This window comes from Oncorhynchus clarkii, chromosome 4 (assembly GCF_045791955.1).
Source record: "Oncorhynchus clarkii lewisi isolate Uvic-CL-2024 chromosome 4, UVic_Ocla_1.0, whole genome shotgun sequence".
Lineage (NCBI taxonomy): Eukaryota > Metazoa > Chordata > Actinopteri > Salmoniformes > Salmonidae > Oncorhynchus > Oncorhynchus clarkii.
This window is the reverse complement of record NC_092150.1, coordinates 80873102-80888224: the sequence shown is the minus strand read 5'-3', so window position 1 is coordinate 80888224 and position 15123 is coordinate 80873102. Positions and strand designations below refer to the sequence as shown.

The following is a 15123-nucleotide window of genomic DNA, read 5'->3' as shown; positions in this document are numbered from 1 at the left end:
AAATAGTTGCTTCTGTGTCGGCGAGCATACATTCGTTATCTCACCCACCCCCACCCCCCCTTTTTATTTTCGACCATAATGCCTCTCGTCCCAGTTGGTTCCTATATAGTTCATTGCCCTCGTTACGCATGAATCTGAAACACTGGGGATTGTGTTCAAAGCACGCCATTTTGATTCTATTGATAGGGCACAGTGCACGTTTTATTCTAAATGTGAGCCATAATGAGGGTCAGGTACCCGTAGTTTCCTGATCTGATTACTTTGTACATGTCGGCCCGCTGTATAATACGTATCGTCTTTGAGGCCAGACTGCCCCCACAGGCAAGATAAATAGGGTGGTCCCACGGAGAGGGACACAGCACACGGTGTATTATAGTGGAATGATAACGAGGTAACTGTTTATACGCTGTGTCGAATACGTGTGATAATATTGAGATTGTTGGAAATATTTATTGTAATGTTGAATTTGTGTGGTTCATGTTACAGGTTGGATAAAGCACTGACACCCCCTCTGGCTATTCGTAGTAGCCGAGCGCCAGCTGATTACGTTGAGTCCGGTGTGGACACTTGAATGCTCAATTAATCCAAACTGAGCCCTTTATGACTATTCGGATCCCTGTGGCCGCTCGTGTCGGCAAAGCCATCCACCTTCTTTGTCCAAATTGACCGAGGACTATTTATAGAAGCGGATATCATATATTTGAGTTGGCTGAAGATCCTTGACAAAGACAAGGCCCCTGTCTCCTCCCCAGCCTTGCGTACCATCATTTTATTGAAGACATGGGGGATACTGGTAGTGAGCGCAGCAAACCTTTACCAACTCGGTGTCCCTGTGGATTTTGGGGGTAAGATGTCGTTATTTGTTGTGGAGATGGGTTAATGTGGGGATGGTAATTAATGTCGCCTAGACTAAATCCATTGTTGTTCTGTTGGGCAGACCGGGTGGGGGTTGGGGATAAGTTGATATCTGAGCTAGCTAAACAACTGATCTGAATGGTTTTATACATGTCCCCTCTGTCCGTGAGTGTAGTTCTATCAAAGCGTGAAATCTCCAGAGCATGACTTTACAACTGTGGTTTTGAATGTTTTACGTTTTCTGGTTAGAATCTGATGTGGTCTAGGCTATTATTCGGTCTTGTTCGTTTAGCTATGTCTCCTTAAATGGAAATGTAGCCAGTCATATAGCTGTGATATCCTAACTGAAGATGAAACGTTGGACACTTTATCCAATGTTCTCCCGACTGTCATTACAGTGTAAACACAATCATCGAGTTACAGCACGTTCCTCCCTCACATTCCAGTCTCCTTTGTGAAATAGAGGGACCAAGCAAAGATTATAGGCAATGCTAGGAATAAAAAAAAAATGGTTGATTTGTTTGAACTGGGCAGTCAATCCTGTATGTGCAATGATGGGGAATTTTATTACCAAAACCCTGCCCATCTCTTTCGGCTCATGCACTCTACTAGTCACACTGAGGCTCTTCAGGGCAGGTAGCCTAGTGGTCTGCTGTTTTTCAGCGGAAAAGGAAGCTAGGTTGAAAATGGTTGTATCCCTGAACCGGAACATCCGGTTGTTGGCAACTTTGCTTAGGCTACATGTGAGCAAACTGAATTACTCACATCTGTCAACGTCAGGTGACGCAATCGGCAGCCTGTTTACTGCTCCTGCAGTCCACACCCGGTTTGAGGTGTCTGAAGCTTGTCAGTTTTCCCCTCTGAAGGCCTCTCAGGCGTTCTTTCCTAGTAGCCCTTCCCTTGTGTGTTAAGCCGATTTCTTTTTAGAGTATGTCTGCTTACATCCAGAGCCATGAACACATCCTGTTCAGTTTGAGTATTGCTGTTGAGTATGCCTCATTAAACATTGGGAGGGGTGTCTATCTCAACCCTGCAGGATATAGGCTTTGCATTTAGAAGTTGGCTAGTTTCAAGAAATCCGCGATGAATTTGCAGCACCTTTCTGTTTTTGGTCAGTTCTTACCTGGTGCATAAAATTCTGACTGGGTGCAAAGGACAGTCTTTGATAATGACAGGCCCATAGATTTCTATGGACACTGTCCATTGGACAGACCATTCTAGACTGATATTATGTTTTGATCAACATGTTAGCTCAGCGGAAGCCCGTAGGAAGACGAGGCATTCGGTTATAATGCGTAAACTGAAAGTGGGTAGGCAGACAAGTCTTCAATGTAGTGAAAGGATTCAAGGATTAAGCTAGCATGGGGCTGGTCAGAACTCACTTCTATGATGGAGGCTTTTCTAGGTATAGGCTTAGACACTGCCGCTGAATGACACGTGATGTACGTGGGGAAATTGCTGTTAAAGTCATGGTAGGATGAGTTCTAAATGTATCCTAAGTCAATTGGAACACTGCATTGGTCACGTTCCCTCCAAAGGGTACAATGGGCTGAATACCTTCGTTCCAGCCTCTCCCATATTGACAGTGATCACAGAGCCCTAAACAGAAACGTTCCAGCATTGTGAGTGTCAGAGATGTCCAGAATGAGAACAACCATTAGCCAACCTCTGGAAACATGATGTCATTGAGGGAGGGATTCAAAGGAAAGCCTGAGAAAATGCTGCATGTTTAGTGGGAGATGTATTTTTTTGTTGGGTTGAGCATGTTTTTGATATTACATGGAAGGGTTTGGTTTGTTTGCATGCATGTGTCAGGGAGTTTAGTCTGCCATGTGTTGAGTTGGACTTATTCTGCATGATTAGGATTGTGAGAGGAGAGAACCTGCCTGCTTTGATGTTTGGTTTTCTATATGGGCCTAGATTTTGTCTAGCCTATTTCTGACCAAAACATCTTGTAATGTATACAGTATTGCAAAAATGTGATTGATCCACAACGATCTTGTGTAGTTGTTGGGCCTATCCATGTTGAGTTAACTAGCCTACTCCAGTCAATAATGACCCCTCACTGGCCAGGTTGGTCAGTTGTCCTAAATGTCAAAGCCTGTCAGGATGGCCTCTCCACACATCTGCTTAGCCTGGACTGATGAGCTTCTTAACCAATGAGGGATAAGATCAAAGGGATGTTGCCTGTCACTCATTTGTTGCTGTAAAAAATATCCACTGTATTACTACCTTGTGCTCCTTCCCTTTTGAACGATTTGTGACGCCCTTTACATTCCCCTCCCCCATAGCCTTTGTTTGTTTCCCCCTTCTCTTCTTCCCTGCCATGACTTTCTGTCATCTGTCACCCCTGCCATCAGCTTATTTTCACTCACTCTGTAGCTATGGCAACCTCGTAGGTCCATCAGACTGTCTGGGTACAAAAAATAGCTCATGTTTGAGTGTCCTGAGAGGAATTGAAATAGTCATGCATGTTTTTATGTTGTTTAGCTGCAAATAAGAGGGGCAGATTGCGTTGACAAATTGTTTAGTGGGCTTGGTACCATCTTTCTGTGACTGATTTTTTTTACAATTTTTATCTCTCCCCAGGTCCAGTAAAACCATGAACCTCTGCTCAAAATGTTTTGCTGGTAAGCCTTCCCATATGTGTGGACAATGGGTTTCTGTTATGTGGCAGAGCTCTGTGTGTACCTGAGACATCAGGAGGGGGTCTCTGCTGTTTCTAACACTTTTGATTAGCCAACTTAGTTCGTTAGACATATTTTGTAGAAGTAAAGTGTTTCCCCTTATGGTATAAAAATCCCTATGAAATATTCCATAGGCATGCTGTAAAAAAAACATATTAGGTTTTTGGCCCTTTCTGGATTCTGAAAATAGCCTATTTCCAGATGGACTTCTTACTGGCATAATGGTGATCTCTCAAGAATGAGTAAGATGGGTGTCAGGGAAAATATTCACCCAGGTCTGATATCATGCATGCCTGTATGTCAGGGTGTTGACTCCCAAGCCTGCTGTGGTAAATGATTGCAGCTCTAAAATTGAGATTGTGACTGAAGTTTTGTGACTGGCTTCGGTAGTCCTTTTTGGGAGGTGTGGAAGAGAGAAAGTATGCTGGAACTCTGGCAGTGTCCATGGAAACGAGTGAGCTCGGTGAAGACGGTACCTAAAGGGGCAGCATTGCTTAGAATATATTTGATACACAAGAGCACAGCGACAGCAGAAATGAGTTCTGCTTTTTGAGCTTGTGCTGTTATGGTATGGGGAGTTGATGGATAGACTCTGGTAGCCTAAAACAGTCATTCTGAGCCATTCCATCTGAGTTTATGATTGGCGTCTTGGGGGTGGTGATGCATGCCCCCACGTGTATGTTTGTGTGCCAAATCAAATGTTTTGTCACGTGCTGAATACAACCGGTTTAGACCTTAATGTGAAATGCTTACTTACAAGCCTTTAACTAACAATGCAGTTCAAGAAATAAAGCTAAGAAAATATTGACTAAATAAACTAAAGTAAAACAATTTAATAAAATCTAGAAGTTAACACATTAACATTACTTAACAAATACGAGGCTATATACAAGGGGTACAGGTTAGTCGAGGTAATTTGTCAAGTGACTGCATAGATAATAAACGAGTAGCTGTAGTGTATAAAACGAGGGGGTGGCCATTTTGATTAATTGATCAGCAGTCTTATGGCTTCGGTGTAGAAGCTGTCAAGGAGCCTTTTAGTCCTAGACTTGGCGTTCTGGTAGCGCTTGCTGTGCGGTAGCAGAGAGCAGTCTGACTTGGGTGACTGGACTCTTTGACGATTACTTTGGGCCTTCCTCTTACACCGCCTAGTATATAGATCCTGGGTGGCAGGAAGCTTGGTCCCAGTGATGTTCTGAGCTGTACGCACTACCCTCTGGAGCGCCTTACGGTCAGATGCCGAGCAGTTGCCATACCAGGCGGCGACGCAACCGGTCAGGATGCTCTTGATGGTGCAGCTGTAGAACTTTGAGGATCTGGGGACCCATGCCAAATCTTTTCAGTCTCCTGAGGGGGGGAAAGGTGGTGTTGTACCCTCTTTACGACAGTCTTCGTGTGTTTGGACCATGATAGTTTGTTGGTGATGTGGACACCAAGGAACTTTAAGCTCTCAAACCCGTTCCACTTAATCCCGGTCGATGTTAATGGGGGCCTGTTCGGCCTTCCTATTCCTATAGTCCACGATCATCTCCTTTGTCTTGCTCACATTGAGGGAGAGGTTGTTGTCCTGGCACCACACTGCCAGGTCTCTGACCTCCCTATAGGCTGTCTCATCGTTGTCAGTAATCAGGCCTAACACTTGTCATCAGCAAACTTGATGGTGTTGGCGTTGTGCTTGGCCATGCAGTTGTGGGTGAACAGGGAGTACAGGAGGGGTCTAAGCACACACCCCTGAGTGGCCCCAGTATTGAGGATCAGCATGGCAGGTGTTGTTGCCTACCCTTACCACCTGGGGGGCAGCCAACCAGGAAGTCCAGGATTCGGTTGCAGTGGGAGGTGTTTAGTCCCAGGGTCCTTAGCTTAGTGATGCGCTTTGTGGGCACTATGGTGTTGAACGCTGAGCTGTAGTCAATGAACAGCATTCTCACATAGGTGTTCCTTTTGTCCTGGTGGGAAAGGGAGGTGTGGAGTGCGATTGTGTCATCTGTATGCGAATTGGAGTGGGTCTAGGGTTTCCAGCATGATGGTGTTGATGTATTGAAGCAGCTGGTCTGTCAAGAGCTGATGTATGTGGTGCTTTGGGGCTCTAAAAAGCATTATATTTAATCTCTTTCAGATATCGAGAAGAAGCAGACAGATGAGGACTGTGCCCCAAAACCCAGCCCGAGCACTGGGAGTACCCAATCGGCTGTCTTCAATAGCGAGATGAGTAGTAGCAGCAGCAAAAGTAGCCAATCCCTATTGTCGTCGCCACTCACTAACTCCGAGCAGCCATCTGCATCAACCGAAGACCCTGTCCCCATGTTATCCAATACACAGGACGGTAAGATGAAGGGTCCACAACTTAGTTTTGAGATGTTGCACTTTCTGGAACCTTTGAATGAATTACTATAGCTGAGTTAATTTTCAGTCATTCAATCTGACCTGGGTTCAAATACTATTTATGGTATTTCAATATGTTCACATTTTGAAGGAAGTATTTTAATAAAGTAGTTGAATATTTGGACATTTATTAGGAAATACTTAAGTGTATTTTTAAATACTTTTAACCTAGGTCTGTTTGGTCCTAGGGATATTTGTAAACAATTATTTAGAGAAAGTTTTGAATAGTATTTTATATGAACTTATTTAAATACTTAAATTGAGGAGACAGACACACACACCCACCCCCTATGCCCTTTTTGAAATCTCTTTCAAAGTCACAGATCTCTTCTAGCCATGCTAGCCAAGATAATGGTCAACTGACCATTTTTATGCATGACACCACCCTGCATCCTACTGCTGGCTTGGGTGTTATGAGGTGGGTGTCAATGTAAACAGTCTGGGTGGCCATTTGATTCATTGTTCAGCAGGCTTGTGGGTAGAAGTTGTTAAGGAGCCTTTTGGACCTAGACCTGGTTCTCCGGTACCACTTGTGGTGCAGTAGCAGAGAGAACAGTCTGACTTGGATGATTGGAGTCTTTGGCAATTACTTTGGGCCTTCCTCTGACACTGCCTAGTATATAGGTCCTAGATGGCAGGAAGCACAGTGATATACCTCTCCGTTTGTACTACCCTCTGTAGAGCTCTACGGTCGATGCCAAGCAGTTTCCCTCCTTTTCCTGTAGACCACAATTGGCTTCTTTGTCTTGTTCGCATTGAGGGAGAGGTTGTTGTCCTGGCACCACACTGCCAGGCCTCTGACCTCCCTATAGGCTCTTGTCGGTGATCAGACCTACCACTGTTGGGTCGTCAGCAAACTTAATGATGGCGTTGAAGTTGTGCTGGGCCATGCAGTTGTGGGTGAATGGAGTACAGGAGGGAACTAAGCACGTACCCCTGAGGGGCCCCAGTGTTGAGGATCACCGTGGCAGATGTGTTGTTGCCTACCCTTAACACCTAGGGGCGACCCGTCAGGAAGTCCAGGATCCAATGGCAGAGGGAGGTGTTTAGTCCCAGGGTCCTTAGCGTAGTGATTACCTTTGAGGGCACTATGGTGTTGAATGCCGAGCTGTAGTCAATGAATAGCATTCTCACATAGGTGTTCCTTTTGTCCAGGTGGGAAAGGGCAGTGTTGAGTGCGATTGAGATTGCGTGATCTGTTGGAGCGGTATGTGAATTGGAGTAGGTCTAGGATAGAGACCCTGTAAAAAGCTATCGTTTAGGTTCCTTGCTCAGAACATGAGACCATATGAAAGCTGGTGGTTCCTTTTAACGTGAGTCTTCAATATTCCCAGGTAAGAAGTTTTAGGTTGTAGTTATTATAGGAATTATGACGCATATACTATTTCTCTATACCATTTGTATTTCCTATACCTTTGACTATTGGATGTTCTAATAGGCACTTTAGTATTGCCAGCCTAATCTCGGGAGTTGATAGGCTTGAAGTCATAAACAGCGCTGTGCTTCAAGCATTGCAAAGAGCTTCTGGCAAACGCAATGCTGTTTGAATGAATGCTTGCGAGCATGCTGATGCCTACCACCCAGACTGCTCTATCAAATCAGACTTAATTATAATAAACACACAGAAATACGCGCCTTAGGTCATTAATATGGTCAAATCCAGAAACTATCATTTCGAAAACAAAACGTTGATTCTTTCAGTGAAATGCGTAACCATTCCGTATTTTATCAAATCTTGCTGTTACATTGCACAGCCTTCAATGTTATGTCATAATTATGTAAAATTCTGGCAAATTAATTACGGCCTTTGTAAGGAAGAAATGGTCTTCACACAGTTCGCAACGAGCCAGGTGGCCCAAACTGCTGCATATACCCTGACTCTGCGTGCAATGGACGCAAGAGAAATTACACAAATTCCCAAGTCAATATTGCCTGCTAACATGAATTTCTTTTAACTAAATATGCAAGTTAAAAAATATATATATTTGTGTATTGATTTTAAGGAAGGGATTGATGTTCATGGTTAGGTACATTGGTGCAACAATAGTGCTTTTTCGGCAATGCGCTTTTGTTAAATCATCACCTGTTTGGCGAAGTAGGCTGATGATTCAATGATAAATTAACAGGCACTGCATTGATTATATGCAACGCAAGACAAGCTACTTAACCTAATATCAACCATGTGTAGTTAACTTGTGATTATGTGATTGATTGTTTTTCATAAGATAAGTTTAATGCTAGCTAGCAACCTTTTCCTTTTTTCTCTTTAGTTCATTCTCTTGGTTGTTGGTGCTTTGGGGGGGTTCTTATATTTTTTTTTGGGGGGGGGGGGCTGTGGGAGGGACGTCAAATGGTTGAGGGACAGCTTTTGGGAGAGCTGGGAGGGAGATCTTGGAGGGTTCGGGTTCACATTTTTTGGCCTGGTGGTAGATTTGTCAACGTGCCCTTGAGCAGGGCATTGACTCTGGATGCTTCTGTGTGTCGCTTTGAATGGGAATCTGTTGGATGACTGGTATGATGTAGTTGAGCGGCTTCAGTGCAAGTATATTGTATGTTTCGGATATACAAAAAAACTATAAACCTACCGTGGCTCCTTGCTGCACTCATGTAACATGTGGTCAGCCTGCCACAGTCTTCTCGTGGATTGCAACATAATTGGCGTCCAAAAATGCTGATTACCAATTGTTAAGAACTTGAAATCGGGCCTGATTTAATCCGTCGACCTCTAGTCTAGGGTTTCCGGGATGATGGTGTTGATATGAGCCATGACCAGCCTTTCAAAGCACTTCATGGCTACCGGACGTGGGTGCTACACGGCTGTAGTCATTTACGCAGGTTACTTTCGCTTTCTTGGGCACAGGGACTATGGTGGTCTGTTTGAATCGTGTAGGTATTACAGACTCGGTCAGGGAGAAGTTGAAAATGTCAGTGAAGACACTTGCCAGTTGGTCTACGCATGCATAGAGTACACGTCCTGGTAATCCATCTGGCCCCCGCGGCTTTGTAAATGCTGGCCTGTTTAAAGGTCTTGCTCTCATGGGCTAGGGAGAGCGTGATCAGTCATCCAGAACATCTCGTGCTCTCATGCATGCTTCAGTGTTGCTTGCCTTGAAGCGAGCATAAAAGGAATTTAGCTCGTCTGGTAGGCTCGTGTCACTGGGCAGCTCGCGGCTGGGTTTCACTTGGTAGTCCGTAATAGTTTGCTAGCCCTGCCACATCTGACGAGCCGGTGTAGTAGGATTCAATCTTAGTCCTGTATTGACACTGCCTGCTTGATGGTTCTTCTGAGGGCATAGCGGGTTTTCTTTTAAGCATCCGGATTAGTGTCACACTCCTTGAGAGTGGCAGCTCTAGCCGTTAGCTCATTGCAGATGTTGCTTGTAATCCATGACTTCTGGTTGGAATATGTACGTACTAGAGGTCGACCGATTAATTGGGGCCGATTTCAAGTTTTCATAATCTGTATTTTTAGACAGATTGTGGCTGATTAGATTGCACTCACAAGGAGACTGCGTGGCAGGCTGACTACCTGTTATGCGAGTGCAGCAAGAAGCAAAAGGTAGGTAGGTAGGTAGGTAGCTAGCTAGCAAAAGGTAGGTAGGTTTAATGCTAGCTAGCTATCTTAACATAATCACCAGTTAACTACACATGGTTGATATTACTAGTTTATCTAGCTTGTCCTGTGTTGCATATAATCAATGCAGTGCCTGTTAATTTCTCATCGAATTACAGCCTACTTCTCCAAACGGGTGATGATTTTACAAGCACATTCGTGAAAAAAAGCACTGTCGTTGCACTGTGTACCTAACCATAAACATCAGTGCCTTTCTTTAAAATCAATACACAAGTATATATTTTTTACCGCTAACATCAATGACAGGTGGTATACTCCTGACTGCATCTCAGTGCTGGAGGCATTCACTACAGACCCTGGTTCGATTCCAGGCTTTATCGCAGCTGGCTGTGATTGGGAGTCCCATAGGGCAGCGCACAATTGGCACAGTGTTAGGGTTTGATGGTGTAGGCTGTCATTGTAAATAAGAATTTGTTCTTAACTGACTTGCCTAGTTAAATAAAATGAATGCCATTGGATGAATCCCGGAACATGGCACCTATCGTAAGAGTGTTAACCCGGGTGTCCTGGCTAAATTCCCAATTTAGCCCTCATACCATCATGGCCACCTAATCATCCCCAGCTTCCAATTGACTCCTTTGCCCCCTCTCCCCGGTAGCTATTCCCCAGGTTATTGCTGTAAATGAAAATGTGTTCTGTCAACTTATCTGGTAAAATAAAAACAATTAAGAAATTAGCATCCCAAAATGAACTCAGTAACCACACGTGTGGAAGCACCTGCTTTCAATGTACACTTAGTGTACAAAACATTAGGAACACCCTCCTAATATTGAGTTTACCCTCAGAACAACCTCAATTTGTTGGGCATGGACTACAAGGTGTCTAAAGAGTTCCACTGGGATGCTGGCCCATGTTGACTCCAATGCTTCCCACAGTTAAGTTGGCTGGATGTCCTTTAGGTGGTGGACCATTCTTGATACACACTGGAAATTGTTAAGGGTGGAAACCTCCACCCAGCAGCTTTGCAGTTCTTGACACAAACCAGTGCACCTGGCACCTACCATACCCAGTCCAAAGGCACTTAAACATTTTGTCTTGTCCGTTCACCCTCTGAATGGCACACAAACAATCCATGTCTCTGCTTAAAAATCTTTCTTTAACCGGCCTCCTCTCCTTCATCTACATTGCTTGACGTAGACTTAACATGTGACTTCAATAAGGGATCATAGCTTTCACCTGGTGTCTGTCATGGAAAGAACCGGTGTTCTTAATGTTTTGTACACTCAGTGTATATACTGTATGTATTTCATGATATGTGTTGGCAGAGGTCTGTAAGGTTGGACTAACAGCTTGCTTCTTTTTCTGCCTCTGGAGGAGTGGTTCTGTGTGTGTCTTACTCTACTGGCAATGCATGCACTCAGCCTGGCCTAGATAAGACGCATAGTGGGGCAACATAGTTGCACTGACCATCTTAAGATCTGCTTGCTTCTCCCAGGATTTCATTTAAGGTTCCCAGTTTTAAACCAACTGCAGTATCTTGTGGTGTTGTTACCTTCATGTTAATGTATGTTGATATAAACAGAGACTTGGCATGTCAGGATTTTTATATGGATTTTAAAGTTACTTGAGCTTATCTTATTACATAACATTGCCACAAGGTCTTACATTCAAGATTGTTTTGTCTTCAAAGCTGTATCTAATTCCCTGCTTCTTGGTCTAGGTGACACATCTGGGCTCTTGATCAATGAGGAATGTTTCCTGTCTTACACTTTTTTTTTCCTTTTTTTTTCTCTCTCTCCACAGAACTATTATCATGCACAGAAACAGCCCACGGTACCCTCTGTACGCCCCAAAAACGTCCTTGCGAATCAGGTACAGCCTTGCTCCTGCTCCCTGTGTTTGTGCAAAACTGTACGTTGGACTCTGACACCGTGTAACCTTCTGTTCTTTCAGCTTCAGGGCTGGAGAGCGAGGCGTCACCGGAGAAACGGGCACGGGGGGACTCTGAGGGGGGGGAGGAGGTTAGCGAGGAGCCTAGCCCAGGACCCAAGCAGAAAAACCGCCGGCGCTGCTATCGCTGCCAAACCAAACTGGAGCTGGTACAGCAGGAACTGGGCTCCTGTCGCTGCGGTAAGTACTGCATGGGAACGACACAAACACATCTGCCCTTAGTTTTCATGTCTCCTAACTGTCATTTTAACATTGTTCTCCTTCTGTCTTTCTTCCTCTCCTAGGCTACGTGTTCTGCATGCTGCACCGTCTACCTGAGCAGCACGACTGCCTGTTCGACCACCTGGGGCGTGGGCGCGAGGAGGCCGTCCTCAAGATGGTGAAGCTGGACCGCAAGGTGGGCCGCTCGTGCCAGCGCATTGGAGAAGAGTGCTCCTGAGTTGCTCCCATTGACCGCCCATCTCCACACTAGGCACTTCAAGAGAGGGTGAAAGGAGGGAGTGGGGAGAAGGGAAAGTGAGCAGGGGTAGAAGGGAGAGCGAGCATGGTTGAAATAGACTCAATTTGCCCCACCATTCTGGATCTGAGTATTGTTGATCCACTCCTGTTAGTCTTGACAGTTTGGACTCTGACTTGGACACTGTCACCACGGCAACCTCTGGAGCCACACTGTCACTATCGCATGTTCATTTTCACAGCCTTAACTCGCCCAGTCTTCAGATTCAACAAGGACCCTGTAAAGAAAGAACGGTCAGATTATTTATTTTAGCACACAGCAGCGCCACCATAGCGCACCACTCTTTTTCCCCTCTGCTTCACCGATCACAAAAGAAGACTGTCTGCAACAGTACTTCCTATATGAAACTGACCTCTCTCTCCTTACCGGCTCCTTAGTTGTCTTTGTCAGCAGGTTTTCACTATGTCAATGGTCACTAAGGAACGGAACATAGACCTGTCTGTCCCTAGACCACTCCTCAGGTTGTAGGAGGGTGGGATATCGACCTTTAACTCCCCCACCTTATTTTCTCTTTTCCTTGCCCAATGGCTCTGCATGGCATTGGATTGAATTGGCTTGTGTGTTGAGTGAGGACATTGTTCCCCAGGTCCTGGGTCAGTTGTTGTGGCTGTGTTTGTTCCTATAAGTCTCTGCCAGAGTGGTTTGAATCCAAACCAGACCACTAACCTTTGTACTGCAGCCAACCTCCTCCTCCGCTCCTCTGTTGGATCAGTCTGAACAAATGGACTGGAGACACACAAGCAGAAGCTCTTCTCTGCCTGCTGCCCTTTGAATGAGTGATGCTGTTCCTGCTCTTTGTTTTGTAATGCACTCTACTCCCTCTTCTGTACATACAAAATCCCTGACTCCTTGGACTATTGAACCATGGCTCTGTTCATATGGCCATAATAGAATACCACTTAGAATGCATGCCTGATATGTTGGTTCATTCTAAGTAGTATACTGCTAGTCTGTTCCATATTTTCTCCTACTACCCTAGTCACACTACTTGACTGTGCTGGTCCCAATGCTCATCTCATTCTTCACTCCATCCCCCTCTCCTCTGCTTCCTTCGACTCTCACTGGTCCCCTTCTGGTGCGAGGGATGATTTGAAGGATGGAGGGAGTGATGTGTAGTGGTCAACAACAAAAAAGGAGCGTACCGTTGTGGCTGGTTTTATTTTGATATTTTGCAATCTGTTCTCGCGAGTGCTAATGGAAGAAATTAATATCTTTCTGTATCTTAAAAGAAATTGTATTTAACCATATGGTTTTGATTTACTTACACACTAGCATAGCGCTGCATATTTAGTTAAATGTATAAAAAATAACTTTGTTTTCTCATTGTATTTGGCCTTTTTGCTGAGGATGATTAAACTGGATTAGAGGAGCGGGTCGTCTGTGTGATCTTTTAAGTTGAAGTGTATAATGGGTGATTTTATAAGGAGTCCGTCAAACAACGAAGTACAAACCTTATTGTCAATGTCCGTAATGGGGGGGAAAAAAGCTCAATTTGACACTTTTTACATGCAACTTGTGTGAAAAGTAGATATACTTTTGACTGCCAAAGGAACAATAAATATCATACGATTGCGTCTGTGCCCATACCCTTCCGATTTGTGTTGATAACTTAATCTAGCCCTTGTTTTGAGGATTGGCCAAAACCTTTCCCTGTATTAATGTCCTCTATTGCCCCACTTCTCTGCTCGCTGAACATCTCATTCCAAGATCATGGGCATTAGTTTCTCAATACATCTCAGGTGCCGAAACAGTGCCCAAACCCCATCTTGCTTAATGAAACACAGCAATTAAAATGTGCTCACTGTTCAAAATGAGATGCACATCAAATGAATTTAACTTAGGATTTGAATGTCAGTGTGATCTGTCACTATTTCAGTGTAAAGACTAAGATTGTTACTCTGTACATAAGTGCAAGTTATGTATGCAAAAACATATGTAAAGGAAGAAAAATAAGCCTATTTGCATGGAATAGATAAATAACCTGTCAAAACAGTCAAATACTCCATTTCGAAAACAATTTCTGTTTTGGTCCGGCCACAGATAATCAACATCACAGCCGGTATTCTCCTTGGTCCGGGGGGGGGAGAGAATATCTTCTGGCAAGGACTCTGCTGGAATGTCACCACAGGCAGCTTCCATTGCCTAGAGAAGGGCCATATGTTCATGGGGTTGAGAAATGGAGAACTGTAAACCTGGTATGGTCATGGAAACCGTTGCGAGCCTGATGGAAACTCACATTGTCCCAAATTCGAACATTTGCTGCTCAGGGTCACCTGACCGTCTGAAAAAGATGAATGTAAGGTGTTCAGGAAATTAGATGGGCAGTGTTGTATGATCCAAAGGGTGTCATGGCAGTGGGACTCCATTGTGGCTCATAACTGCGCATATGGTATAATTTCCCCCACGCTGACCAATGATGTTCCTACCTCTCCTACTAGTCTTTGCTAAATTAATCTATGAATAGGAGTTCATGGGGGATGGGACTTGAATCCAACTTCATGATTCTCTGAAATTAGAGTAAATACTGTACAGTAAATTTCACTGGCAACATTGAGTCTGTTTCAAAAGTGTAATACTAGTACATTATTTGTACCGCTTTATCCTTTCAAATGGGACTCAGATTTGCCTCATGATGATTAAGAATGCGGGCTATGGTCGATAAGCTCACTGATGTTATGTAAGACAGTTTTCAATCATCCGTTGCTGGATTTCCCACATTCTTATGGCATTTTAAACTACCATTTGAACAATGGCAGCCTCCTATTCATTTTTAAATGTGGTTGTCTTTCAGTTCTCCAAAAACAAAAAATAGCATACATTACAGTAACAGTATACAAGATTTAACATGTTAAAGTAGTATAGCTCCTAATTTCATACATACAGTAATACATTAAACATTTGTTTGCCCTTACAGTATGTATTAGAATCTACTTTCTTTACTGTGCTTTGTTGTACTACTGTAAAGTAGTAGAGGTCCAATGTCTGCAGTACATACAGTTGAAGTCGAACGTTTACATACACTTAGGTTGGAATCGTTATTCAACCACTCCACACATTTCTTGTTAACAAACTATAGTTTTGGCAAGTCGGTTAGGACATCTACTTTGTGCATGACAAGTAATTTTTCCAACTATTTTTTACAGATTATTTCACTTATA

At 44.0% G+C, this 15123-nt stretch overlaps 1 protein-coding gene and 1 long non-coding RNA gene across 2 annotated transcripts; one reads left to right on the top strand and one right to left on the bottom strand.

Annotated features, from left to right (window-relative positions):
* Positions 1-130: 130 nt before the first annotated feature.
* Positions 131-13334, top strand: LOC139407347 (AN1-type zinc finger protein 3-like). Its single transcript, XM_071151058.1, has 7 exons — positions 131-391; positions 487-845; positions 3445-3485; positions 5659-5865; positions 11302-11370; positions 11452-11628; positions 11733-13334. Exons 2-7 carry the CDS (start codon positions 781-783, stop codon positions 11885-11887), a joined length of 714 nt encoding a protein of 237 aa, XP_071007159.1. The 5' UTR covers positions 131-391; positions 487-780; the 3' UTR covers positions 11888-13334.
* LOC139407348 (uncharacterized) lies at positions 11085-11918 on the bottom strand. Its single transcript, XR_011634092.1, has 2 exons — positions 11763-11918; positions 11085-11635 (listed from the first exon to the last, which is right to left on the bottom strand). It is a non-coding gene; the product is annotated as an uncharacterized lncRNA (long non-coding RNA).
* Positions 13335-15123: the final 1789 nt, after the last annotated feature.

What these genes read in the sequence shown, in the direction of transcription:
- LOC139407347 (XM_071151058.1), top strand. Translation starts at nt 781, where the DNA reads ATGGGGGATACTGGTAGTGAGCGCAGCAAACCTTTACCAACTCGGTGT. An exon ending in GTTATCCAATACACAGGACG is followed by an intron (nt 5,866 to 11,301) that starts GTAAGATGAAGG and finishes CTCTCTCCACAG; the next exon opens with AACTATTATCATGCACAGAA. An exon ending in AAAACGTCCTTGCGAATCAG is followed by an intron (nt 11,371 to 11,451) that starts GTACAGCCTTGC and finishes CTGTTCTTTCAG; the next exon opens with CTTCAGGGCTGGAGAGCGAG.